Source organism: Drosophila takahashii, chromosome 3R (assembly GCF_030179915.1).
Source record: "Drosophila takahashii strain IR98-3 E-12201 chromosome 3R, DtakHiC1v2, whole genome shotgun sequence".
Classification (NCBI taxonomy): Eukaryota; Metazoa; Arthropoda; class Insecta; order Diptera; family Drosophilidae; genus Drosophila; species Drosophila takahashii.
In genome coordinates this window covers 27,119,777-27,145,380 of record NC_091681.1, presented here as the reverse complement: position 1 = coordinate 27,145,380, position 25,604 = coordinate 27,119,777, and the positions used below count along the sequence as shown (strand labels likewise).

Genomic DNA, 25,604 nt, shown 5'->3' with positions numbered 1-25,604 from the left:
AAAATACAAATAGATGCGTTCACTCGGCTCCCATGTGGCCAACACCTAGGGACATTTTTGGATCGCCCTCTGTCCCCCATTAGGAGGTTCCCTCCCCCAATTTGAACCCTTTTTCGCCAGCTACGACCATTGTCCCCATAGCCGGACCATGGATACATGTGCATGCTAACAAAATTGCATGCGGTTGAACGCAGTTTGTGTGGAAGGGTGGTTTTTTTTTTTTTGGGGAAACAACCCAGTGGAGGTCAACTGCATTGTTATAACCGAAATTCGTTTATTGCCATATTGTTGGATTTTGATTTTGTCTTCGAAACAACAATGAAAACAATACTGGTCTAAAACCAAGCTGATATTCGTCCTTTTCACAAATTTTGATCCTTTTTGTTGGTTCTTTGCTTTATGTTTGATGGCAATTATCTAGAGCATTGCATCGCGTTGAGAATAGTATAAGGTTCGTAAAGTCCCCATTTTATCATTTTTGTTTTTCCACTGCAAATTAATTTAAAAAATAATTATATTTTGTAAAAAAAAGTTTTTATTTTGTTGTGATATTTCTTCTTTTGTATTTTATCTAAAAATTATTTAAACAAAAAACAATTATGTTTTGTTAACTAAATAAAATTTAGTTCTGAGTTGAAAAATAAGGGGAAATAAATGTATTTTTAAAAAATATATGCAAACCTCAAGAAATGATAATTAAAAATATTTTGTAGTCAGTTAATTCCTGGATTTCGTGCGCTATTCGTAGTTTAACAAAATTTCTAGGGTATTAAATTAAAAACGGATAACGCATAGAAAACAATCACTCATTCGTTTCAAAAGCATTTTTTTGATGCAGCCGCACTTATTGATCGCAAAAATGCAAAGAAATCGGATGACAGCAGGTCGAAAGGCTGTCCCAGTCTTGGCTTTTGCCTCACCTGCGGGCGGATTTGTGTCATCATACCTGTGCGGAGTTCTTGACAAGCATTCCGAATAGAAATGCTTTTTAAATTCCATTTAAATTCCAAAAATACCGAGCAGCTGAGGGAGCTGCAAATCCTTTATGGAATAAATTTAGCCCCGAATATGTCCATTGGCTGCTGATGCTGATTCCAGGGCTGATGCTTTGATAGTAAATTGAATTGCAATAAAGGCAAATAGCATATTTATTTGGGTATTTCTTATTTCATGCAGTCTCCGCATTCATTGGCATTTCGGCATTTCCCTATTTTATTTCCCATTCCCTGTGCTTGTCCGTTCGTTTGTGGGCAGCACTTTATTAAATTTTCAATAAACTACAAAGCGAGTTTACATTTGTTTGGCCTCTGCAACTGGCCATCCCTTTGGCCTCCCTTGACATCTGCAAACTCTTATTTATATGCTCGGCTAAGGGATATTTTGGCAATTTAAATATTTTACATATTTTTGCAGTAATTCAGTTCTGTTTACCGTTGTGCAATAAAATTCTGCAAAATATGCAAATAAACTGTTGCACTTACTCGAATCAATCAATCACGGAACTGAGCACATCCACCCCAATCAGTGTGAGTTCAGGTCGGTTAGGATATTCATTTTACCCTATCGAATTAAAAGCCAAGAGATTAATGGAGTTTAGAGTGAAGCGGAGTACACACGCGGACGACACACGTTTAAAGAACCTTCTAGAGGAACTAGATATTTTGAGTGCGCTCCCCTTCCTCAAACGTAAGTATTTAATAATAACATTAGTGTATTAAAAAATATAATGAAAATAAGCTATATAATAAATAAATACTTCGAATTTGTATGTTTGTGAAAAAAGTGACGCCACGCTAAATGCATCTATGTATGTATACATATGTGTGTTTATGCAGGAGCGTGCTTGCGCTTGTAAGGTTCTGTTTTAAAAAGTAATATGAAATAATACTTTAACTATTTTTAGGCGCTGGAGTGTCTTCATGGACAAGGAGAGATCAATGAGGCGATTCCGCCAATTGGTTTACGTATTGTGTTCCGGGAGAAGCTGTTCGCAAAACTCGAAAGTATGTATATATATAAATAATATACAATTTGTATTATTTATTGTTATTTAAACTATATATAAATTTTGCAGTTTGTGGGACGTAATCAGGAAAAGAGCGAGAAACAAAAATCGCTGATTGGTATCGGTCCACCTAGAGGAGGTAGCACGCTTGGCAAGGTACATTTTAAAATTATAAAACTTTATATTTATTGTACGTTTTATTTATATTACTTAAATTTATTCGTACTTACTTAATAATGATAAGATTGCTGTTAGACTTAAATATGTTTAGTTATAAGTAATTTGTAATTATGTTATATCTATAATAATAAATAAAAAATTAATAAAATAAAAAAAAGTGAATATATGAAATTTTTAATTTTTCTGAAAAATTCCTTTTTGCATCAAGAGTGGAACATTCTTGAAATCGAGAACGCCTATTCTTGAAATCAAGAACGCCTATGCTTGAATCCAAGAATTTGTCTTCTTGAAACCAAGAATACGTTCTTCTTGGTAAGAGAGAAATTATTAAACCCGAGAACGATTTACTCTTGGAACCAAGAACGCCTATTCTTGAAACCAAGAACGCCTATGCAGTTGCATTGAATTTACTTAGGTATACATTTTTATATTTTAATGGAATAGTTAAAATATATTTGTAATATATGATACAATTTTTCCTTAAAGTCCTACATTTTTATCCCCCTCCTGTCCTCTTTTAGCGCGCCATCGCATTAAGGGGCCATCGTCGGCGAGATAAATGAATGCCCAATGCTGATGTGCATGCAAATCTACATTTTTGGACGATTTTCGAAGCCGAAAAACTGGGTGGTTGGCTGCTGGGGGGCCCTCGGTAGACAGATGTCAAGACATCAGACTCGTTTCTATGTATTCGGGGCTTAACATATGCGACCCAAACCGAATATAAAGACAAGAAGAGAGGGACAACTACATGAGCGCATTACAAGCACTAACAACAACATTGGAAAAAAAAACAAAAAATGTGGCGAAAAAAATAAAAAAAATAATAACAGCAAGAAAAACGAAAGAAAACAAATGAAAGTTTATGTTATAAAATGCCAAAGTGTGGTGGCACAATCTATTGGCGAAAGAGGCGAGAAACAACAACAGCCATATAAGACGGGGAGTTGGCGTGGTGTGGTGCAGGCATAAAATAGCGTATATAAGATAAAGGATATGGCCAGCAACCCCTCCCCTCCGCTCCTGTTGCCCCACTTCATTGTGGGTTAGCATGAAAGTTGTAGCAAAAGTCAACATATGGCGTTAAAGATGCGAACGTGCAGCGAATCCTTGAAGTTTTCTATATATTGCCGGGGTTCCTCTCTCTGTCTTTCCATCCATTCTTCTCTATAACAATGTGATGCTATCTCAGTCGCGCATTTTAGTTTTTTTTACTAATTTAAAGTTTTTTGAAGTTTGTAAAGTCCAAAAAAAAATGCAAGACAATATGTCAACTCAAAATAAATAAAATAAAATGAAGATTTAAATTATATATATTTATTTATTCTTATATTGATATGATGGCACTCAAATATTCCCAAAATCGATTCTGCACAGCCTTCGCATCAAACTGTGTTCCCACTTCAAGGAGGTACTCCATTATAGGATATTTCGCATATCGAAACCGCAACTGTCGGTTACCATTCCATAGCCCTTAAGGCCTGTCAAATCTTCAGACAACAAATCCCATCAGCTTTCGCAGGCCAACAGGAGTGGCGCTGCTATTCTGCCATCACATCAAGGAAGTTTTTGTTTTTGGCCACATTTCCTACCCGTAAAATCGACCGACCATTTGGCTTAAATATTTTATGCAAATTTTCAATGTAATAAAAATTTTTTCTCCTCCGGCCAAAGCACACACACACAGTCACACAAACATGCCAGTTCAGGCAAATAAAAATTGATGCCAATGCCGTTTGTCTTTCAATACATTGTTCCTGCTTCCTTTATTTTTATACCCGTTACTCGTAGAGTAAAAGGGTATATTAGATTCGTGCAAAAGTATGTAACAGGTAGAAGGAAGCGTTTCCGACCCTATAAACTATATATATTCTTGATCAGGATCACTAGCCGAGTCGATCTAGCCATGTCCGTCTGTCCGTCTGTCCGTCTGTCCGTCTGTCCGTCTGTCTGTCCGTCTGTCTGTCTGTATGAACGCTGAGATCTCGGAAACTATAAAAGCTAGAAGATTGACATTTTGCATGCAGATTCTAGGAGTTCCTACGCAGCGCAAGTTTGTTTCGAAAGGGTGCCACGCCCTCTCTAACGCCCACAATCGCTTATATACGATTTTAAAAATTTCAATATTTCGGAAAAGTAAAAATGCAGTTTTATTGTGTTTATGAATACCTATTGAAATGTAGAAGAAAGTTTTTAAATCAGACCATTCGTTAAAAAGTTACGGCGGATCAAAGTTTTTATCTCCATGTATAATCCTTCGCACTCTCTTTAGTTGAGTAACGGGTATCTGATAGTCGGGGCACCCGACTATAGCGTTCTTTCTTGTTTTTTTTGAATTTGCCCTGCCTGGCGAGTGTACGGGTATGTGTGCAATGATTTTCAATATGTCGCAACTCTCGGCCCAAACTTGCGCTATCTGTCCACCCGCCAATACCCCCAGTATCCCTGTCCCCCATACCCTCCCCTTAACCCATGTCGCCCTTCTCGGACTTGCCTCCGAGCAGCTTGAAACAAATGCCGAGTTAATGCTTTGGCATATACGTCGCCATTCGCCGATGCCGCATGGACATGACCTCAATTGCGTTGGATACATCCGCACACACTCACCGACGAGCACATACATATATCGGTTTGATCGACATCAATACGCAAGGGCCGTAATATGTGTTAACCCGCCAGGACCTCGCGTCCTTTCAGTCGCCATCTCGCTCCCGCAACCACACCGTGGCAAGAATAACACATCGCCATCACTGTCATCTTTTAGGCTGACAAGTGCGAGTGCCGGCATTACGAGACTTTGACGTCGATATCGACAAGTGCAGTAGTGGCAGTAACAGTGGGGCTACACTGAAAGAATCGGAATGATTTTTGGGTACCAATATAGGGAAAACCTATTTTTGGTAGTAATAAATACTCTTTGAAAAAAATTAAAACTGCCAAATTCTCCTAGATTTTTGAAATCATTTTTAGCAGGGAACGTAACTGTTATAAGTTTTATTTTAAAAATCACACTTTAACAGTTATTTTCTGATTTGTAAAGTAAAACTCAAAGAATAACTGTTATTTTTTGAGTTTTATAATAAAAGTTGACAAATAACAGTTATTCGTCGTGATCACATAAAACTCAAACTTGATTTATGGCGATTTTGTGGGTAAACAAAATTTTAAAAAAATATAGGTATAAAATATGCGCGGTTGCCTTTTTTAACAAATTTTTAGTAAGTTATAAAAAGCACGGGTATCATGTTTTTTTTTAATTATTTCAGTTTTTCAAAAATGTCAAAGGAATAACTGTTATTCATAAAAATCAAAAAATAACAGTTATTTTTTGAGTTTTATTATAAAAATCAAAAAATAAAAATCATTACGGATTTGTAAACTACAATGGCTAATAAAAATTGTGGTGTATTTAAAAAATTTTTAGGACCCTTCTAAGTGCGTGATTTTTTTGTATGAAAAATTTACAATAACAGTTATTTTCGTTCCCTGATTTTTAGTGATGCCAAAAAGTATACTGTAGATAATTTAGAGTTTTCATCGCTAACGGGCTAAAAATAAATGTTGCATACTTTTAGACACCTTTTTTAGTGATTTTTAAACGCTATACGAAGTTTTAGGATGTTTAAAACAGGGACCGTAACTGAAAAAGCCACAAAACGCCTGCATTTCCCAGTGCAGAACTCTCGCCACTTTTCGAATTTTTCTTTGGTGCAGCTTAATCCAAGTCATCCCACCTCGTCACTCCGTGCCACCATTTCGGTTTAACATATTGTCAGTTGGCTTACGTTCGGGTCCCATTCTTTTTGTGGGGTTGGGTTCGGATTTCTTCCACCTCTGCTCTTATTTCGGTGTGATGAAAATTGAGGCGTCGACACTTTGTGCCCAGGTAAATTCCCAACCCATCTCATTCTTATACTCGATGGCTGTCTTTCTCTTTCTCTCTGACTGTCTGATGGGTTCATTGTTTTTCGTTTATGATGCACTTAAATTTAATATTTAATTTTAATGTATTTTGCCAGCAAGTTTTTTTGTGGGGGAGAACATATGTTTGTTTTGTATACAGCAAATGTGGTCAGAGTGGCAGGGATTAGGTTAACGAACTACCTTTTTGAAGGAAAAATGGATGGGAAATTTAATTATTGAATGGTGAGATAAATACATTTTTTTTAAATTTTAAATATATTTTCTAACAAGTTCAACATTTTAATATTTTAATATATTTATAAATATTATTTAATACTTCCCATTTTTAGTTGAAATATAATATAACATGTAAGGTGACCTTTTTGTGTTTTTTAGTTATAGCAGGAATCATTATACAACCTGTCCAGACAACCGCTCTCATCCACCGCAAAATTCAAGTCCTTTGTGCTTTGTTTGCTGACTCGCCATTTGTTGCATACTTCCAGGCGTTTTGATAGTCCACGTGTTGGCTCTTATTTATGTATTTTGCCATCTCGTCCTCATAGGCCATTGTTCTCCTGGGCGTGTGGGCATAATTCCAATCAACAGCTTGCATCGATAAGTACCCAACACTTAGCCATCGAACCGTCGAGACGAAGAGCTCCCCCGAAGGGTAGACTAATGAGGGTCCTGGGTCTAAGCTACCTGCCAAATTGGTGAAAAGCGAGAGAAGCGAAATAGAAAGAGGCAAACATAACTTTGAGTGTCTCGTAAAAATTTCAATTATCCTAAATGATTAACTTTGTTTATTACAGCCAAAGAAAAAAAAAGGGGGAGTACCACCCATTCCTGCCGCTGATGGTGGCACATCATTTATCAGTTTATGACTTGATTCTATTATTTATTGGCACTCGAATGAAAGTCGTTTGGCGCTCACGGCTTCGTCGCAATTTCAATTATAATTATGTGCAAATCGTAAAAAAAAAACAAAAACGGGGGCGGTTGGCCCGTCTAAGATAAAAATCACTTAGTGGAGGGCCAGAGGGCCCACACACACACACACACACACGCACGCATGAAAAGTTTATGGCTTACAAAAATCGTTAATAAATTAAGCGGAAATATATTTTCCTGCCGTGGGACGCGAGGGTGATTCTCCTCCACATTTTTAGCAAATAATGCCTTTTTGGCTCTTAGTAATGGTTTTTTAATTTTAGTGTCGTTGAAATTATGGTCAAAACAATAATTTAATAAGTTGGGGTCTTATGCTGTTGGCAAAAGAACTCCGTGGGCAGCGTAAACAATTTTCATTTTCCCATTTTTAGACCCCCTCATATTCAGTGGCAACATTGTTATTTATATGCCCTCGTTGCTGTTGTTGTTTTCGTTGGCCAGCAGGTGGGAAAGTTATTTCAGTGGGTGGTGGGGATGCCTGGTGGGGGTGGTGGTGTGCTCTTCTTCCTAGCCAGAGGGTTGAAATAGTCGTTTGTATGCGGGAGGTCTGTTACTCCAAATTGTTTTCCCCCTCTCCACCACCCCTCTTCCTCTGCAAAACCAGGACACGCACACATAGCCAGCGGTTATTAGCTATTGAGCATACAATTGACTTTCGCACAAAAGTTGTACCTGTTGGATTTTAATAAATGAATTTTCAGGATTTCCCATTTGAAAAACTTTAATTGCTGCAGTTCCAGTAACGTTTATCATAATGTAGATTTTTGTGTTAGAATTTAAAGCACTTTAAAATTTAAATTCCTTAGATTCCAGCTTCCCCTTTTCAGCTCACTTAGGTATTCATATTTCATCCTCGCATCCACTCCATAATCGAGCTAATCAAATGCAATTTGTTCTAGTTACTTTAAAGGAAAGACTGGCGGCACAGGTCCTCATTCCATCTTGCCCTAAGAAACCCCCAACGAATATGAAACCAGCATCAAAGAGTGGAGCTTACGCAGTAGCAAACAACTTTATGGCTTGATTTTTTATTATATGTAATTTCATATTTTATGTTCGGCTATGTTGGCCTGGCCAGAAGGCTAGCAAGCCATTTTTTGCATACATTTTTCAGCATTATACTTTATGATTTTTTACGATTTTGTTTTTATTCGCTTTGGGGTGAGCCGGAAAAATTTTCAAATGGATAGAGAGCCAACCGAATGCCAACGAAACGATGACAAGCCCCACATGCCATGTATCCTGTCTGAGTATCCTGACATTTTGGGTTGTTAGAAAACCAAAAAAGCAGCAAAAAAATAAGTAAAATAAAATAAAATAAAACCAACTTCAAGGCAGAACAAAAAACAACACACACATGCAGAAACATAACCAATTTGTGTCATCATAATTGTAATTCGTCGTAGGCTGCCCCGCCCCTTTCCACCCACCGCCTCTCACATGTAGCTGTCTCGCTCTCAGCGGGAGATGGCTGTCAACTCTTTTGCCTGCCAGCAGTGTGGCAACATTTTCAACATATTTTAACCCTCTCTCCAGAAACAAAACATACACGCTTGCCAAGATTTTAAAGAAATTTTTATGGCTAAAACCGGTGGAGGAGGGCAAGGCAATTGGAAAACGAGGTAAGCAGACATGCCATCCATTAATTTGGGAAATTAATTTGGTTAAATGAAACTTGGCCTTAATCCTTGGTAAAAATTCCTTAGACAAAAGTTCAAGTGGAAAAAGGTTAGAAAGAAAGTGAAGACCAAAAGGTAAAGGTATCGGAAAGACCTTTGCGGGAAATCAAGCGGAAAAGTCGTCATTATACTCTTACTCAAGGTATGAGGCCCTGAAAAGATTTTTATGTAATATAAGGGTGATACTATTGAATAGGTAAAAATTTGAAAGACTACTTAAATACTTAAAACTTTGATTTTATTTCTTTATTTTTATCAAAATCTCTTAATAAAACTTTCAAATTATATATACGAATTTGACTTATTATATCTAATTTTTTTAGTTTCATAAATACATAGGGTATTTTCCTCTTCACCTTAAAAATATTTATCCTCTTCCCCAGTGATTATGATTGCCTTAAAAGTATTTCCCTTCTGGCATTGTGCAAATAATCACCAATGCCCCACCAAAGTATTTAGAAAGTAATAAAAACATCAGAACAATGTTTGATAAAGAGTTTCGTTGCCTCAGCTTGCAGTCAAAAGGAAAATAAATAATAAAAAGGACAACTATGTGGCATTTAAACCGACCAACAGAAAAAAAGGGGGTCGAAATCAAACACAAAAAGCACAAAAATAAAAGCAGAGATAAAAGAACAACCAATAGCCAATAATGATGGCAAAGTCAAGCTGCATGAAACAATCAGTAAGGCGGGAGCAGAGCGGTAGAAGGGGCAGGGGCTAATGGGCAGGAGCGAGTGAATGGAACTCATAGCCAAGCAATCAGCGCATAAGCACGCCCTGTAATCAAGCGTGGCGCCTGAACAGGGACCCCCACGGAACTCTGCTCGGTTCCCTGAAAAGTTTTGTAATTAAAATTGAAAAAAAGAGGAGAAGACGAAGTCCATGCGGAAGAAAGAGTGAAGAATGTTTCTCCAATACTTTCGCCTTGCCCTCCGCAAATGTGAGGGGTCACGTGTGTTGTGGTAAAATTACTCCATATAATTTTAGTAATTTTCACCGCCTGATATTAAGCTTAATAAATCATTGAATAGTTTTTGTTTAGTTTTATTAAAAACAAGAAAGGAAGCTAGCTTCGGCAAGCCGAAGCTTATATACCCTTGCAGATCATTCTATTAATTTACAAATCACAAAAATGTTAAATTTCTTATTATTTCACATTAATTTTTCGATCGTTTCTATCACAGCTATATGATATAGTAGTTCGATTTTTTAAAAATTAAAATCAAAATTCGGAAATATTTCAAAATAGTCATATCCCAGAGTAGAAGGAAATGTAATAAAAACCAACAAAGATATAATTTTTTTCCCATTAATTTCCATTTAATTTTTCGACCGTTCCTATGGCAGCTATATGATATAGTGATCCGATTTAAAAAATAAAAAAAAACCGAAATTCAGAAATATATAAAAAAAAATATTCTTAAGAGTAAAAGGTAAAATTTCAAAAAACACCGGAGCTAGAATTTTTTTACGTTTTTTTTTTTTTATCCTTCCTATGGGAGCTATAAGATATAGTTGTCCGATCCGGTTGGTTCCGACATATATACTACCTGCAATAGAAATACGACTTTTACGAAAGTTTATCCCGATAGCTTTAAAACTGAGAGACTAGTTTGCGTAGAAACGGACGGACAGACGGACAGACGGACAGACGGACGGACAGACGGACAGACGGACAGACGGACAGACGGACATGGCTAGATCGTCTTGTGATGCTGATCAAGAATATATATACTTTATGGGGTCGGAAATGTCTCCTTCACTGCGTTGCAAACTTCTGACTGAAATCATAATACCCTCTGCAAGGGTATAAAAATAAACCTCAATTAACTATTATTTTCGGTGCCTTATTTAAACACATTCCATATATCGAGTTGAAGTTCTGCACTTGAGCGCATATCAATCATACGCAGTGTGGGCGGGGTGATAAATTTCGATATTAGCTCACAATTAACATTAATTTGCGTGATAAATGCGCAAAATCAATTACTGGCCAAAACCTAACGTCTCTATTGACAGATGACACATATTAGCAGTTATGCGCAATTCATTAAATATGCATTTGTTTCAATTACTCGCCAAGTGCCAAGTACCACGTTTTGCATGCTTGTTTCGGTGAAAAATCTTTAAAGTTCCGCCTCGAGGCGGTTAAGAAAGTTATTTTCATGCTAATTACGAAAGCCACAGACAAGTGAAATCGCTGCTGAACCAGTTGAGTGAAAGATACTGGCACAAGGAGAGACATACATACTTATATGGCCACTTGTAAGACAGTTGAAGTTGCATCACTTAGGGCATTTAAATTTTCAAGTTTTAATGCAAAACCCAGGCTGACTGACACACATGCAAATGCAGGCATGCATATATGAGACGCAAATTAACTTATGGCAACATCGTCTTCGTCTTCGTTTTCGTCGTCATCATCATCATCATTGCCATTGTTGTCGTTGGTTGCCGTTGACAACGCTGGATAATACCTAAGGTATACAAGTGCCGGGGCTTTGGGCGTGGGCGGTGGGCTTTGTGGGCGTGGTGGGTATTCGGGAGGAGGGTGCTTGGGTGGACGGGCTGGTGAGGTGAATGGCTGAAGTGACACAGTTGTTGTATCCAAATGTCTTGACGAGGCTGCCAAAGTGGGAAAATTGCAAAATGTTAAATAATTGAAAGGTAAAGTAGTGAATGCTCTTTCAAAAACTTGGTTTATTTGTAAAAAAAGCCAAAAACTTAAAAAAACACTTATCCACATAATGTTGTGTTTTAAAACATTTAAAGTTTAAGCTCTATCCTTTAAATTATTTTTTAGCGTTTTGAATAAATGTAAAAAAAAAAATATAATTTAGTTTTCTAAATTTTAACGAATTTAAAATAAACCGTAAGTAATAATGTACATATTCTATAAATTGTTCTAAATAACTAAATAATGATTTAACAATAAAACATTATGAATTATTAACAACAACCTGATTGGCATTTGAGTGGTAAATTTCAAGATGCCCGCCCATCAATGTTAGTGCGGAGGAGCTTTTGCATGCTCACGGGCGTCCCAGTGAAATTGTGGCAATTCCAGCGAAAGTACGCGCATGCAACTTACTTTTTGCCTTGTTTTCATTCTTAATTAATAATTAAGAAATAAGCACAAGAAGCGAAACGGAAAGCAGAAAACAGAAAAGGAGGCAATGCCAGCCAGCAATTGCCATTGTTGTTGGCAATATTGTTGCTTTCGAGTGTGGCATAACTTAGGGCGCGCAATTCGCGTGGTTTAATTAGCCAGTTTTGAGGGCTTAAAGCGCAGCCAAGGCAACGGCGATTGCAACTTGCAGCCTGCAAACTTAATGGCAATGCCAATGGCTAACTAATTGCTAAGCTAAGCCTTCCTGCATGCTCAGCTTAGTTGATTCATTTGTGGTTTGCCGTTCATTTCCCCATCCAATTCGATTCGTTACGAACAGATCCTTTCATTCAAGTCAATAAAATGCAAAATAACCAATGAGCCGGAGAGGAAAACAGCGAGAAAATTAAATGGAATGCTGGGTAAAACCTCATAAAAATGTAAAAATCCCAGCTTGGCGCAGCACTTAAAAATCAAACCGCAGAGTGTGAGACTGGGATGCCAATACATAACCGAGAGCGGGATGGCAGTCGACGCACTTCCGGTTTAATTAAACGGAAACTGATTTAATTGCATATTTGATGAGCTGCGAACCGGTCGGCGACGCAAATGGTGGAATGTGCGAGGGGTTGGAGCCCCAAACTAGTGGATGTATAGCACCATAATCCGCCCAATCCCAACCCACGACGCACTTAGTTATGCAACAGAGTAGCGAGATACAAAACCCAAACCCCGACCCACCCCACTTTCTCCCCCGGCCTTCGCTTTCTCCACTGCTCGCAAGGAATGCGAAAAAGATTCTGGCGCCTTGTCATAGGCAACTTGATGCTTTGAGAGCTTAGCATAAATTGTGATGAATACTAAAAAGGCATTTTATTTATGCCTCACTTAATTACACACACAAAGCGCCAGGGAAAGGAGATGCAGGGGATGGCAGATCGGAAAAGGAGCTGGGAAAATCTTCTCCAATGTCCTTGTCACCTAAGCGTAATAAATAAATAAAATGTTCGTGCTATTTTCACAGGCCACCAAAGGACATCTTTGTCCTGGCTAACAAGTGTTCCCGAAACCGACGGTTTATACGTTGATATATCGAAAAGGAACCAAATAAAAAAATTAGAATAGTGTAGTAAATAAAAAAAAGTTTGAAAAATTTCCTGTATTTATTTTTCGGAAGCTTAGTGGCTAAAAATCCTTATTAATTAAATTAAATTATTAATAATTCAATTTCACTTAGTTGATTAACTATTTAATTCAATAAATCAATACACAATGGAATGCATATATAATTGGGGATCAAAAAATAGTAATGTGATTAAACTGTTGTGAAAATGTTCGTATTATGGTTAAAGGTGATTTTTATGAGTAGTTTATTTAAATGGCATTTAATTTTACTCCGCTTAAATAGTGACCCCATATTGATGGTCATTATATACGAATTAAAATAACTGCGATCCCATAAACGTAGTTCGCCATTCTTGAGAATCTCTTTTTATATCTTTTTTCTCTGCCTGCTGGTTAATTTTTATTATTTCCTCTTCACACCACAGCCACTGAAATTGGTATTGGACTCTGGATTCTGTCCTTGGATGGCGAGGCGATGGAGGATGCTCCGCCATTCCGCTTTTAATTTAATGTGCGCATTTTTATGAACATGTTAATTTGATATTCAATAAAGTTGGTTTGATTTTCGGCTTTTAATGGATTCTCGCATTTAATGACATGGCGGTTGGGTTCCTCGCAGTTTTCTCCTTCCTCCGTCTCACTCGGTTTTAATGCCTGTCACTTGCGCCACGCTTCGCTGGCGATGGCCAAGGATTCCAGAGATTCGAGGATTCCAAAGTCCTTAGTCGGGAGTCCTATGACCTGTGGTTTGAGTCCCGAGGTTTGGGGTGTGAATTGCTGCACAGCTTGTTGGATTTCTGATTTGTCGCTGTCTTTGCTTGGGATTGGATGGAATTGGATGGGATTTCGAGTGCAAGGATTGGTGGAGCGATTTGCTCCGAGAGTATGCAATAAAAAGTTGGATTTGAATGCTAAGTGGATTCAGCAATTAGCTGCAAATGCAAACGTGAACATCGAAACCCCGGAATCCATTGAAAACTATTTTGCGAAAATTTCCACTCTTCACTTGGACAATTTGATGTCCATCATAAAGCGTGCCAGGTGGCCACGCCTTATAGCTCCTCGGCGTTAACAGCCCTTTTCGGCGGTTCGCGGGGCTTTGGCGATTTTACGATTTGAATGCACATTATCGAGTAATTATGCGGCATCAAAGGGTGAAAGCCCGAATGTCCATGAATAGCTGAAGAGACGCCGCGACTCAAAACGCCACTCAGTATGCACTCGCTGGTTTTATGAACACTCAAAAGCGCTAACACACAACGTTAACAGACTCATTAACTGCCGAACAAAGCAAATATAATTTGTAGACCAATAAACTCTGGCCCCCCCGTTGAGTGGGTCGAAAAAGTGGATGGAAATGGAAAGGCGGATGCGGAAGCCACCGAACAACTAAGAAGCGAGAAGAAAACCAGCCACTAGACAAGAAAAAGAATGAATGAACGGCGAGCAAATGAATGGTGGCAAATGGAAAGAATCCTTTTATTACTTTGGCGCGGCAACAGATTTCGAAGGCACAAAAATGAATTTAGCATAAATGAAACATTTTTACGAGCTGCCATTACGGCCAAAGCAACATGACAACAATAAAAACATACGAAAAAATAAAATAAATACAAAAAGAAACCGAATTGGCTGGACGGAATCACACCGAAGAGATTAATACTCTGAAACAGATAGTTATTCCTTAAAAATTAAGACCATTTCTCGTTTTTTATATTTTTTTTTAATTAAATATTAAATATATTAAAATTTTTGTACAAAAATTTTTGGATAATAAAATCATACTATTTTATTCTTATATTCTTTAGTTTTGCTCATAATAATAACATTTAGATAGAGTAAACAAAACCTTATGAGCTCTACATACCGATAAAGAATAAGAAAAAAGAAAAATAAATATTTGACTAGCCCAAAAAAATAGAGTTAGGGACAGGTTGAAGTCTGGGCCGAATGTAATGAACAAAATAGGCCTGTGGATAGGCGTGGATAGACATATGTAGGCATATATTTGTATATGCGACTGCTATATAACAATGTCAGCAGCCATGGAGACACACAGTTGAGTCAGATAGGTCTGGGCAATAAAAAACATCATCGAAGCCATTTGTCAAAAGACAACACGGCGTAGCCATGATGAACAAGTGGGGGAGAGCATGGTGATGAACGAGGAGGAAAACGAAAACGAGAACGGAGACGCTCGGCATTTCGTATTCATTGCCAAAAATCACAATAACAGTCCCTCCGTCGGCATTTTATAGCACTCCAAGTGCTCACACCTCTCGGTTCCCATTCCACGGAATACGCATTCTGCTCAACTTACACCACTTTCCCACCATCCACCCTCCACCACCCACAATGTAACAACGCCGCGAAGTAGGCAATGGACAGACTCCCTAACTTGTGTCCAAACACGCGCGTCTACAAAATGCGTTTGGCCTCGGACCGCGGATACCCCGACTCCTGGACTCCCGGACTCCTGGAATACAAAATACAGAATATGGACTACGGGCCACAGACCCGGACATGGACATGAACCCGGGACGATTTTAAAGCGTGCTTGGGACTGGGCGAGAAAAACGCATAAATAATCTTGTTGCTCACGGCTGTTGAAATGGCGTGAAATAATAAAAGAGACGTGAAAGCAATAGCAGACCCTGGCAAGAGTCTTGAAAATCAGTGCTGGCAACTATACTGGTCCAAAATAAACCAAACAAAATGGCAGGACATTGCCAAGAACTAAAACTGAGACACGTATTATTTTTGGAAAGAAAAAAACTAAAACCAAATAGGTTCTTTAAATTGGTTCTTCCAAGTAAATAAATTTCTAATATAATATTTAAAAGACCTTATTAAATATTTTACAAAATCAATAGGTTCCTGGTTTAACTAAAGTGTTTTTAAAACGTGTATTAAATATATTAAATATCTAACAAAATAAAATAAATTATTATAAGTAAATTGTAGTTTTCTGATGATATCCGAAAGTTTTCGGTTATTTTAACTCCGATATAGGTAACTTGTTTATAGTTTCAAACGATTATATTTTCCTGTAAACTAAGATTGGATATAGCCAAGTTCCCAACACCGATGGCAGCGAGTAGCAATCACAATCGCAATCGCAATGGCAATGGCAATAGCAAAGGCAAAAGCAACAACGGTGGAGGGCAGGACTTGGCCCAGAGCTTTTTGAGTTTTGCTGGTGCTGTAGTTATTGCTGTTGCCGTAACGGTTACCGTTAGTGTCGCGCCGCCGGCTATTGTCGGGAACCGGGCTCAAATCGCGATTTTTAGTGGGCTGCAATCGAAGAGCTCGCTATCTTACCCCACTGAATTAAGTGAAAGCGTGGATTGCGTATACGCAGCGTGTGCTCGGAATGTAGAGGAAATCGACGAATACTACGGAAACTATCATAAATAAGTAGACCAACACATAACGTTGATGATGGAACATATGACATCTTTTAGGGAGCATTAAGTTTAAACTGAAATAGGCCATTACGATATATAGACCATAAAAAATGTGGTATTAAAAGGGCGCTTTATAAGTAGATCAAGTAGATTATAATCGTAACAAAATAAATATTGATAGGAAAGAATAAGAAAGGCTAAGAGCTAAGTTCTCAATTTAGGGTCAATCAGCGGCCAGTCAATCGACAGAACTTTCAATCAAGTATTGGACGCTAAGCTGGCCAGATTTAATATCAGAGAACTATATGAAAATCCGCGACAATCTGAGAGGGCGAAAGAAAAGGAGCTGCCTTACCTTACCTTACGCAGTACACCGTATAAGCTCTGTCAGCAGGAGCGATCCATTTGATTTATGTATTCATTGTTTCGTGGCTACAAATCCCGTATAGATAAACGTGGTCTGGGTGTATTCAAGCAATTTATGAAATCCCTTCCCGGGGCGAAATTTCAGAGCCACTCGGCTGGCTGGATGGTCGGATGGCTGGCAGCCACAAGCCATTCAATGTCCAACGGGATTAGAGACAAATTAAAATTGTAATATTTTATTTATGTGCGTTGTTGCTGGCGCTGGAATAACCACAAAAGCAGCAGCAGCAGGAGCAAAAGCAAACCGAATTGGAATTGCGGCACGTTGTCCTTTTGGTCCTTGGCTTGGCCTTGGGTATTACGGGTTAATTTGTGTGTTTATTGCAGTTGGCCAAGTTCGGCTCGGCGCTGGGCTTGGGATTCGGATTCGGACCATCTTTGGGGAGAGAGCACCGACACTTAAACGTATTTACACGCGATATGGCCCAACAACAAGTGGAAGAGCCACCACCACCACCACAACAACAAAGAGCCAACCGAAACAGAGATGGCAAATGGCAAATGCCGAACGGCAAAACGAAATATTGTAGACTATTTAAAAAATTTATGTGCGGATGTTTTGCCGTCGGGATATTTCCGGTTTATGATGATTATGTTTTGTGTGCGCTTCCTCTGCTCGCTGCTCTCCGGTCTCTTCCTTTTCGTTTATTTTTAACAAGCGGATTACTTGGCGCCACCCCCCAAGTTTTCCCTTCTCTTCACTTCTTTTTTCCCAGCTCACTTTTCTTCTGGCGCTTTGTTTGCTCCCACTTCCACTTCCCATTTCACTTCCATCCCCATTCATCGTGCATAATAATAAACATAATTTGGTTTATTCTTTATTTTTTATTCACTTTTTTATGTATACATTTGCCTAGCCAGAAAATTGTTGCGTGTGCATTTTAATTATTGTTTTGCAACTGCCTTTTATATGTTTATTGGTTACTTTTTGCTGGTCTTGTTTGATTTGCACGACAAGAGTCTTTTGCACTTTACTGAGTCTTTTTTTCTACTTCCACATCTTCGCAGTAATTTATGTATTTCACTGACTAAAAGGGAAAAAATCATAGGTGTTATGCATTAGGCTTTTGTAAGAATTAACTTACATTAAAATATTTATATTTATTTATTTACATAAATTCTTTAACAGACATAGCACTTTTCTTTGACATTTAAACAGAACAATGCTTTTGGTTATCATTTTTTACCCCTCTTTTACCCTTAAGGATTCCTTTTTTAAGGTCTGGCAACGACAAATAATATGTCGCGCCACCGAAAAAAAACGAAGGCAAGTAGAAATTAATTTGCCTGGAAAACCCGGCGAAAAAAAGGGGAACAAGAAGCCGGAGAGTAGCAAAGCGAGATACCAATAACAAGAGCTGGAACACAAAACCAACAATCGAGGGCGGGGTTTTTTGGGGCAGAGCTGGGTATTATTTTTATTTCTTTATACAAAAGGCGACATCGTCTGGCTTTTATTACGCTTGGCCGTTCGCTGTTGTTGCTGGTGCGGCGGTGGTAGTACTGTCCGTATGGTGTCCGCTCTGTCCGTATGGTGGTGCTGTATGTGGTGGTGGGGCTTGGTCAATGGCCAGCAGCCAGCAGCCACAAAAAGTAATCTCTGAGCATAAACGCATATCCTGGACTGCAATTATGCCAAATGTTGAGCATAATGCCACCGCAATTTTCATTACCGCACACGACATGGCCAACGGACATGGACATGTGTGAGCGCAACCCCCTCACACCCGTCCGCCAAAAATAAATGCTAAATTTTGATACACATTTCGTTGGCGGTGTTAAGCTCTGAAATGCTTATTAGGCCAGGCCAACAAGCGGCAAAAACAACACAAGGGAGTTCAGCAGAAAAGAAGGGAGAGGAGAAAAAACCAAAAAAGGAAAAAACAATAACTGGGCCTTAACCCAACAGTGCCGGAGCTGCATGTACGCCTCATAAAAGTCTAATTAATTAAAATCGTGCCCGACCAGCCAGCGGCAATCCCAAAGCCAATGTGCCAGCCTCAGCGGCAACCTCGGCGTCAACGCTGCGTATGCGTAATGCGCTCTGGGACTTTGGCCACGACGGCTGGCTGACTGGTTGGCAGGCGCTAATTAAAAGCCTGCCGCATAACTTTTCTAACCAAAAAAAAGTGTATAAGACTCATAGGAAAATGAAAATTACCGGTTTTATCGATGTGACGCATTGGATATGCTCTGCATTTCGTGGAAAAATATAAAAAAAAACTTTTTTAAATCGTCAAAAATAAAGGAACACAATAAAGGAATACTGAAAATGAGTAGATGGACATAAAATATTGGTTAAATATTTAAATACAATATTTTGTAAATGATTTTTTTATTATTATTGAATTGTTTTTAAATTTTCTTCTGTTCTAGAAAATATATTCCAACCAAAAAGAAAATCTCATCTTTTATTATAAATTTATCTTCTCCCTTTCTCTTTTTTAAGAGTATATTCCTAAGACTTCAGCCTATCCCCAGGCTCAAGAAAAGTAGAAAAGCTGCTGGTCATATCCCCGATTTGGCGACCCTTCTGGGGCGGGCATGTGTTATAAAGTCAATCGGCTCGGGAAATGTTCGTTCTTTCCTCAACATTAGTTCCTGTTTGCCCTGCACCAGCATATCAACCCACAGAGACTTGGCCGCAGTGATGAAAATCACTTTTAATAAAATTCTTTCCTACTATTGATGATTTTTATTGCGCGGGGTTTGGGCCGAGCTCAGTCCTGGATGTTAATTAGATTTTATTATGCCCATGTCTGTGTCTGTGTGTGTTTGTCCTTTGTGCGCTCGTGACGGGGGCCAGATAATGCCAGCGGGGATTATGGCTTATTAAAAGGCTTATGAAAGTCAAAAGAAAAGTTTACTTAATTTCAGTTAGTTAAGCGCCAATGAAAGCCGCCCACTTGAGTATTGGCCAAGAGCAGCGGCAACGCCAACGCCAACAATGAGGGACAAAGTTTGCCATGGCGCCTCTGCCAAATGGCCAATAAAAATGGCCTGACTTTGGGTCAACTCCTCGCGAGGCTTTGGCAATTTTACAAGAATTTTCGGATTAGACTCGACGGCAGTTTATGGCCGGCACATAAATTCAAATGTAGCCAACATAAAATCAAATAAAAATCTGCAATAAACATCAAATTGACAACACGTTGAGTGCAATTTTGGTTCTCGGTCCTTTCCGCCTAACTTATTAACATGCCAACGTTTGGCACACATTTTATTTTCGCTTTTTAGGTTTATTTTTGGGCATAAATAATTTGACATTCTTGTGGGCAGAGGATAGCTTTTTATAGATTTTTGTTTTCAATTACTAGTAGCGGCTTTCAAATAAATTTGATGAGCTGGAAACACGGTGAGCATTGACTAATTGTGTTTTTCAATGTTTTAAGGTTATTAAATATAAATATTTTGAATTTATTTGGCTACCATTTTTTATTAAGCTCTTGAAATTGAATTATTTTGGACAAGCTCGATTGGGGAGCACTAGCAAAATATTTTTATAAACAAACTGCAATCAAGTTATCTAATCAATAAACCAAACCAACAAGTGCACAAAGCAGTATCAGAATGCGATTGTTTATTTAACCATTTTACGGACCGATCACTGTGGTTGGGTCTGTTTTTATGCGCAGTGCGTTCGTTACCTTGGCTATCGATGGACCGTCACAGACATTACGCCCCAATGGTTATGAAGGGGAAGTTGGACACTTTCGGGTTCACCTTCAAGTTCGCTGGTCTATTCGGCATCGACTTCTTCAGGTTCACGTTTCTGGGGTATTTCACCCAGCAATTGAGGGAGCAATTGTGCGCACTTTTTTCACCAGCCTCTCCTGTGCATTTTAATGTCCCTTTTTCCTCCAGTATCCCCTTTTTTCAATTCCCTTTTTATTTTCTTTGTTTCTTTTTGTGTTCTTTTTTGTGAAAAGAGTTGAAAACATGCTGGGCACGTGCTGATTGATGTAAAATGCGTAATGAGCGCGGTTATGTTTATGGGCGAAAAAAAAGAAGGGCCGAGGGTAAAAAGGTTTGGATAGATAACGACTGAAGGAGGTAAAGTTTTCTAATTATAATATGCGTGGCTGTTAAGAGAGGACTATAGATACATTTCAATTATTCCAAATATTACAAGAGCCAGGGAAAAATATATTAAACAAATGTTTACCCACTTTTAAAAATTTTAATTGATAACAAAGCTAGTCGAAATATTTTATTTGGCGCCTCCACGGCCATTTAACAGACTGATAAGATAAATCGCTATCAATGCGATAGAACCATTTACAACTAATACACTTTTTTCTTTTACGCTATCCGCGATAATAGTCGACTCATATCAACATACACATATACAATTCAGATTAAGCTAATGTAAGGTTATAAATTTTAGGTTTGCTAAGTGATCTTATAAAAAATTGCATTATTAAAAAATATAAACCGCTACCAAAGAATTAAAAATTTGACTTATACTTTTTAAAACAAAAGTTTACCAAATTGTAGGTCTATTTACAAATAAATTTTCATTATGGGGTTACAAAATTATCTCAGGTTCACCTCACCATGGGCACATTGAAGCGGTACTCCAGGTTTCTCGTTGCCAAACAAACCAACTTCCAGCCCACAAAGATGACGATTATAACACTCAATCCGATTCGTCCGAAAAGCACTGAAACGACGTCCACGTTATAGTATTGCATCAGGGACATTTCCTGCTCGGCGATTCGCATGTGATCGGCTCCCTTGTGCCGCAGGATATATTCCGTCCACCAAATCGCTGTCTCCATGGCCGACATTGGCTGGTCATGAAATCGCTGGGATAGATCCCTGGCATTTAGCTTATAACTAGCATTGTACACGAGATCCTCGATGACCCTTACAACTTCGTCTTGCGAGATGTTTGTGATATCCAAGCTCCTGGCCACGCCCATTTGCTCCATCCGCTTGGTGTTCTGAAACTGGTCGTAAAACAGCGGCAAACACAGCTGGGGAACCGCATAGTGAACCGCCTCGATGGAGCTCAAAAGTCCACCGTGGGTGATGAAGAGCTTCGTATTGGGGTGATTGAGGATCTCTCGCTGTGGCAGCCATGATCTCGCATAGACATTCCCTGAATTATCAACTATCGCTGTATTGTTCAATTTCCAAATCACTTGTTGTTTCAGTTGCCCAAAGGCAGCCAGCATCGTTTCAATCATTCCAGCTGGCAACCATTTATCAAGGACCTGCAGACCCATTGAAAAGTAGACAACTCCATGTTCGGCCTCATCCAAAAGCTTTTTAAGTTCCGCATCCAAGGGTTGTGTGGGTTCGGCCAAGTGCATGCCGGCCACTTCGACGATATTGGGAACATTACTGCGCACTCGACCCATGCTAAAGTGCTGATTGATCAGGATCAGTGAGAATCTGCGTCGCAGCTCGTGAATACTAGCCGGCACTCCGGGAAAATGCTGCTTGTACAAATCAATTTGGCCCGGCAGGTAGATGAATCGCTCCACCAGACGCTCCTCGGTGATGAAGATCAGGTTGTGCCACTTCTCCATCAGACTGAGGCCAGACGAATATCCCAGGGCGGACATCGGTTCGTAGACACTCGGTGCCGAGTTCCCGACCAGGAAGTCAATGTTCCATGCCGATCCGTAGGCGGCAATGCCCACCAGCGGTGCATTAAAGTGCTGCGAAAATCCGTAGAGGGCATCGGTGTGCGATGCCTCCAGAATAACCATCGAAAACTGGGCACTGGCATTGTGGAGCAGCTCCTGCACCCCGGGATCCTCTAGGACGAATTTCGAACAGTTGTAAAAGTATTCGGCAACGAATTGAGCCTCCATCCATTTGCTCAACTGAAAGTCGTAATCGTAATCCAGGAGTACTGCAAAACATTAGATAGTAAACGTTTTTTTAGATTAATTCATAATTAACAAAAATGAATTGATAGTAAATATAACACTGATGAAAAAAAAACTCAAAACAATCAGCAGGTTGGTTTTCCTACATTTCATAGGAAAATTTCTATTAATTCAAGGTTATTACACGATATGTATCTATAGCAGCCAAATTGAAAAATCACAACATTTTTCCAAGGGGCCATTTAGGCTGTGGAACTTAATAACTTTTTTTTAGATTAGAGCTCGTTGAGGATCATTACTTTGCATCAGCATATCTAATTTTTTCACGCGTAGGTGATGGACACCCTCTATGTGGGGCATTTCTGCAACGGATGATATCACAGTCAGCTGATGACCCCGCTGGACGATGTTTTTCAGAAACGGAGTGATCAGCAAATAAGATGAGCCAAAGGTGTAGGAGAATATGGCCAAAATATTTTCCGTTTCGGCCAGCTTGGGACAAAGAACGCCAAGGAGCAGAACCGGGAGCAGTAGACCAGCAATGCCCGGGCCCCCAAACATCTCACGTAAATCGACCGCACATGCCGCTGCCCGAAGTGATACTGCCTTGATTTGGTCGAAATACATGCTCGATAGGGCCGATGAGGCAATCTAATCAGCGAAATGAAACGAGCGAAAATGCGCAAGAGTTCGAAATGAAAACTCTACAGTAAGTCAGTTGAAAGGCGGGAGCTCGAACGATATGTTTCCACCGGGGCGATGGCTTCTCCCGATGTTCTGGCTGATTTCGAACGCGATCTGCTCGATTCGCGGTGCCCGAATTCTTCTGATCGCCCCCTTTGAGTCGCATTCGCAGTGCATGATGATGACTCCCTATATAGAGGCCCTAAACGATCGGGGTCACCAGCTGACCGTGATTCACGCGTTCAAACACTGCAAGCTCATTGAGAATGTGACCTTCATTCGTATAAGGGATAATAATAACGTTTACTCAGGTACGCTATAGAGGGGATAACCAGGGGGCAGTCTTACATGCCCGTTGATTGAGTCTAGATGCCATTAAACTCAGACATTTTATAAGATAAGCTAATTTGCAATTATACCGTTTTAACGACACGAGATAAGAAATATTATTGCATTGAAAATTGATAAAATCGATTGATAATCTCAAATTTAAAGATAAAGACTTCTAAATTGTTAGGCTGTGGTTTCATACATTTTTACTCACTGTCTAGTTTTATTCAAGAAAGGACTTTTTCAAAGTGTATTACATTTATAAAATATTCTTAAACTGAAAACCCATTGTTTATTTAAATTGGAATGACTTTTCCTAATAATAACATTCATGTAGCCTAAATTTAAGCAGCTGTCAGGATGCCATTCTTAACTGAGTTATATAATAATATATTTACCTGTGCTTCCTTTTCTTTTTCCGTAGACTTTGAAGAGTTCATAGGAATCGTTTCTTCGACTAACAAGTGGGGAGAAATGACTTCAATGACGAAAATAATGGCAAATGCTTCCCTAAATATACTAAATAATTGGCAAGTTCGATCCTTAATGCAAGCAAATGTCACATTTGATTTGGTGGTCGTGGAGCCGGGTTTTACCGATGTGCTTTACGGGCTAGCAGACCATTTTAATGCATCGCTGGTCGGAATTTCAACATGTTTAGCGGATTGGAATATAAATACCCTAATGGGTCATGCAACCTCCTTCTTGGTGGAACCTTTAATGCCATTGGGTATAAAATCGGTACGAAGTATTTGGGATCGCATCTACAATTGGCTTTACACCACCGAAGAGTGGCTATTGATGAATTTGGTTTTTCTACCAAAACTGCGCCTCGTTCATGATCACTTCTTTAGCCATCTAGATCGGAGTTTCCTGGAGATCCGGCATGACTTTTCCTTAATACTGTTAAATCAACACTTTAGCCTGTTCCGGGCCAGGTCGAATGTGCCGGGCCTGGTCGAGGTGGCTGGCTTCCACATCCCCAAAGAGGATCCAAAACTGCCCGAGGATCTGCAGTTGTTCATCGATGAGGCAGAGCATGGAGTAATATACTTTTCCTTGGGTGTGGAGCAGGAATGTAAGGACCTACCGAAAGAAACTCTAAAAATACTGATTAGAAGCTTCAAATCGATGCCGCAGCGAGTCATTTGGAAGTTTGAGAGTGAGCCCCCGGAAGGATTAACTAGTAACATCTACGTCTCCAAACTTTTGCCACAGAAAGCCATTTTGGCTCACCCTAACGTCAAGCTTTTTATTAGCCACGGTGGAATGCTGAGTGTAATTGAAGCTGCCTACTATGCGAAGCCTGTTCTTGGCCTGCCTTTGTTCTATGATCAATTTAGGAATTTGGAAGTCCTGGAGGAGGAGGGTGCAGCCCTCCAGTTGAACATTAACAGCTTGGAAGGACAGGAACTGAGGGATACTGTGAATCGTCTGATAAACGAGCCAAATTACGCAGAAAGTGCTCTCGCAGTTTCACAAAGATTTCGGGATCAGCCCATGCATCCCTTGGAAACCGCCGTATATTGGACCGAGTACGTGATACGCTACAAGGGAGCCAATCATATGAAAGTATCTCCATCACAAGTAAAACTGTTTGAGTACTATTCACTGGACAAATTCCTAATGATCGGAGTACGGTTATCCCTGGTGGTGGGTATCGTGTTTTTGGCAATTTCTAAAGGAAGATATTGCTTGAATTATTTAACTAATTTTGCAAAGCATTTCTTGCCTACAATTGGCATTCAACGTAGTAACGATGTGATTAGTTAATGTATGTGCTTTAAATAACTTTAATTTTAATTATGTGGTTTAAAAATGTAAATATTTTAAGCATTAAAAAAAATTACGTTTTAGTTAAAAGTATCTTTATACGTATGACTTTAAGTTCGCCTGTATGTTTTACATTATACTCGAACACTTAATAATAATAATAATTAAAATACTAATAATAAT

At 39.1% G+C, this 25,604-nt stretch overlaps 2 protein-coding genes across 3 annotated transcripts; one reads left to right on the top strand and one right to left on the bottom strand.

Annotated features, from left to right (window-relative positions):
- Window positions 1-20,988: 20,988 nt before the first annotated feature.
- On the bottom strand, window positions 20,989-24,374 carry Ugt303A1 (UDP-glycosyltransferase family 303 member A1). 2 transcript variants are annotated; one of them, XM_070217161.1, is made up of 2 exons: window positions 24,245-24,374; window positions 20,989-22,657 (listed from the first exon to the last, which is right to left on the bottom strand). In XM_070217161.1, exon 2 carries the CDS (start codon window positions 22,614-22,616, stop codon window positions 21,339-21,341), a length of 1,278 nt encoding a protein of 425 aa, XP_070073262.1. In that variant the 5' UTR covers window positions 22,617-22,657; window positions 24,245-24,374; the 3' UTR covers window positions 20,989-21,338. The 2 variants fall into 2 exon arrangements, with proteins under 2 accessions (XP_070073262.1, XP_017005920.2); XM_017150431.3 differs by lacking the exon at window positions 24,245-24,374 and adding an exon at window positions 22,934-23,195.
- Window positions 23,368-25,421, top strand: Ugt304A1 (UDP-glycosyltransferase family 304 member A1). Its single transcript, XM_017150420.2, has 2 exons — window positions 23,368-23,629; window positions 24,073-25,421. The coding sequence occupies exons 1-2, from the start codon at window positions 23,377-23,379 to the stop codon at window positions 25,419-25,421; spliced, it is 1,602 nt and encodes a 533-aa protein (XP_017005909.2). The 5' UTR covers window positions 23,368-23,376.
- The last annotated feature ends 183 nt before the right edge of the window (window positions 25,422-25,604 follow it).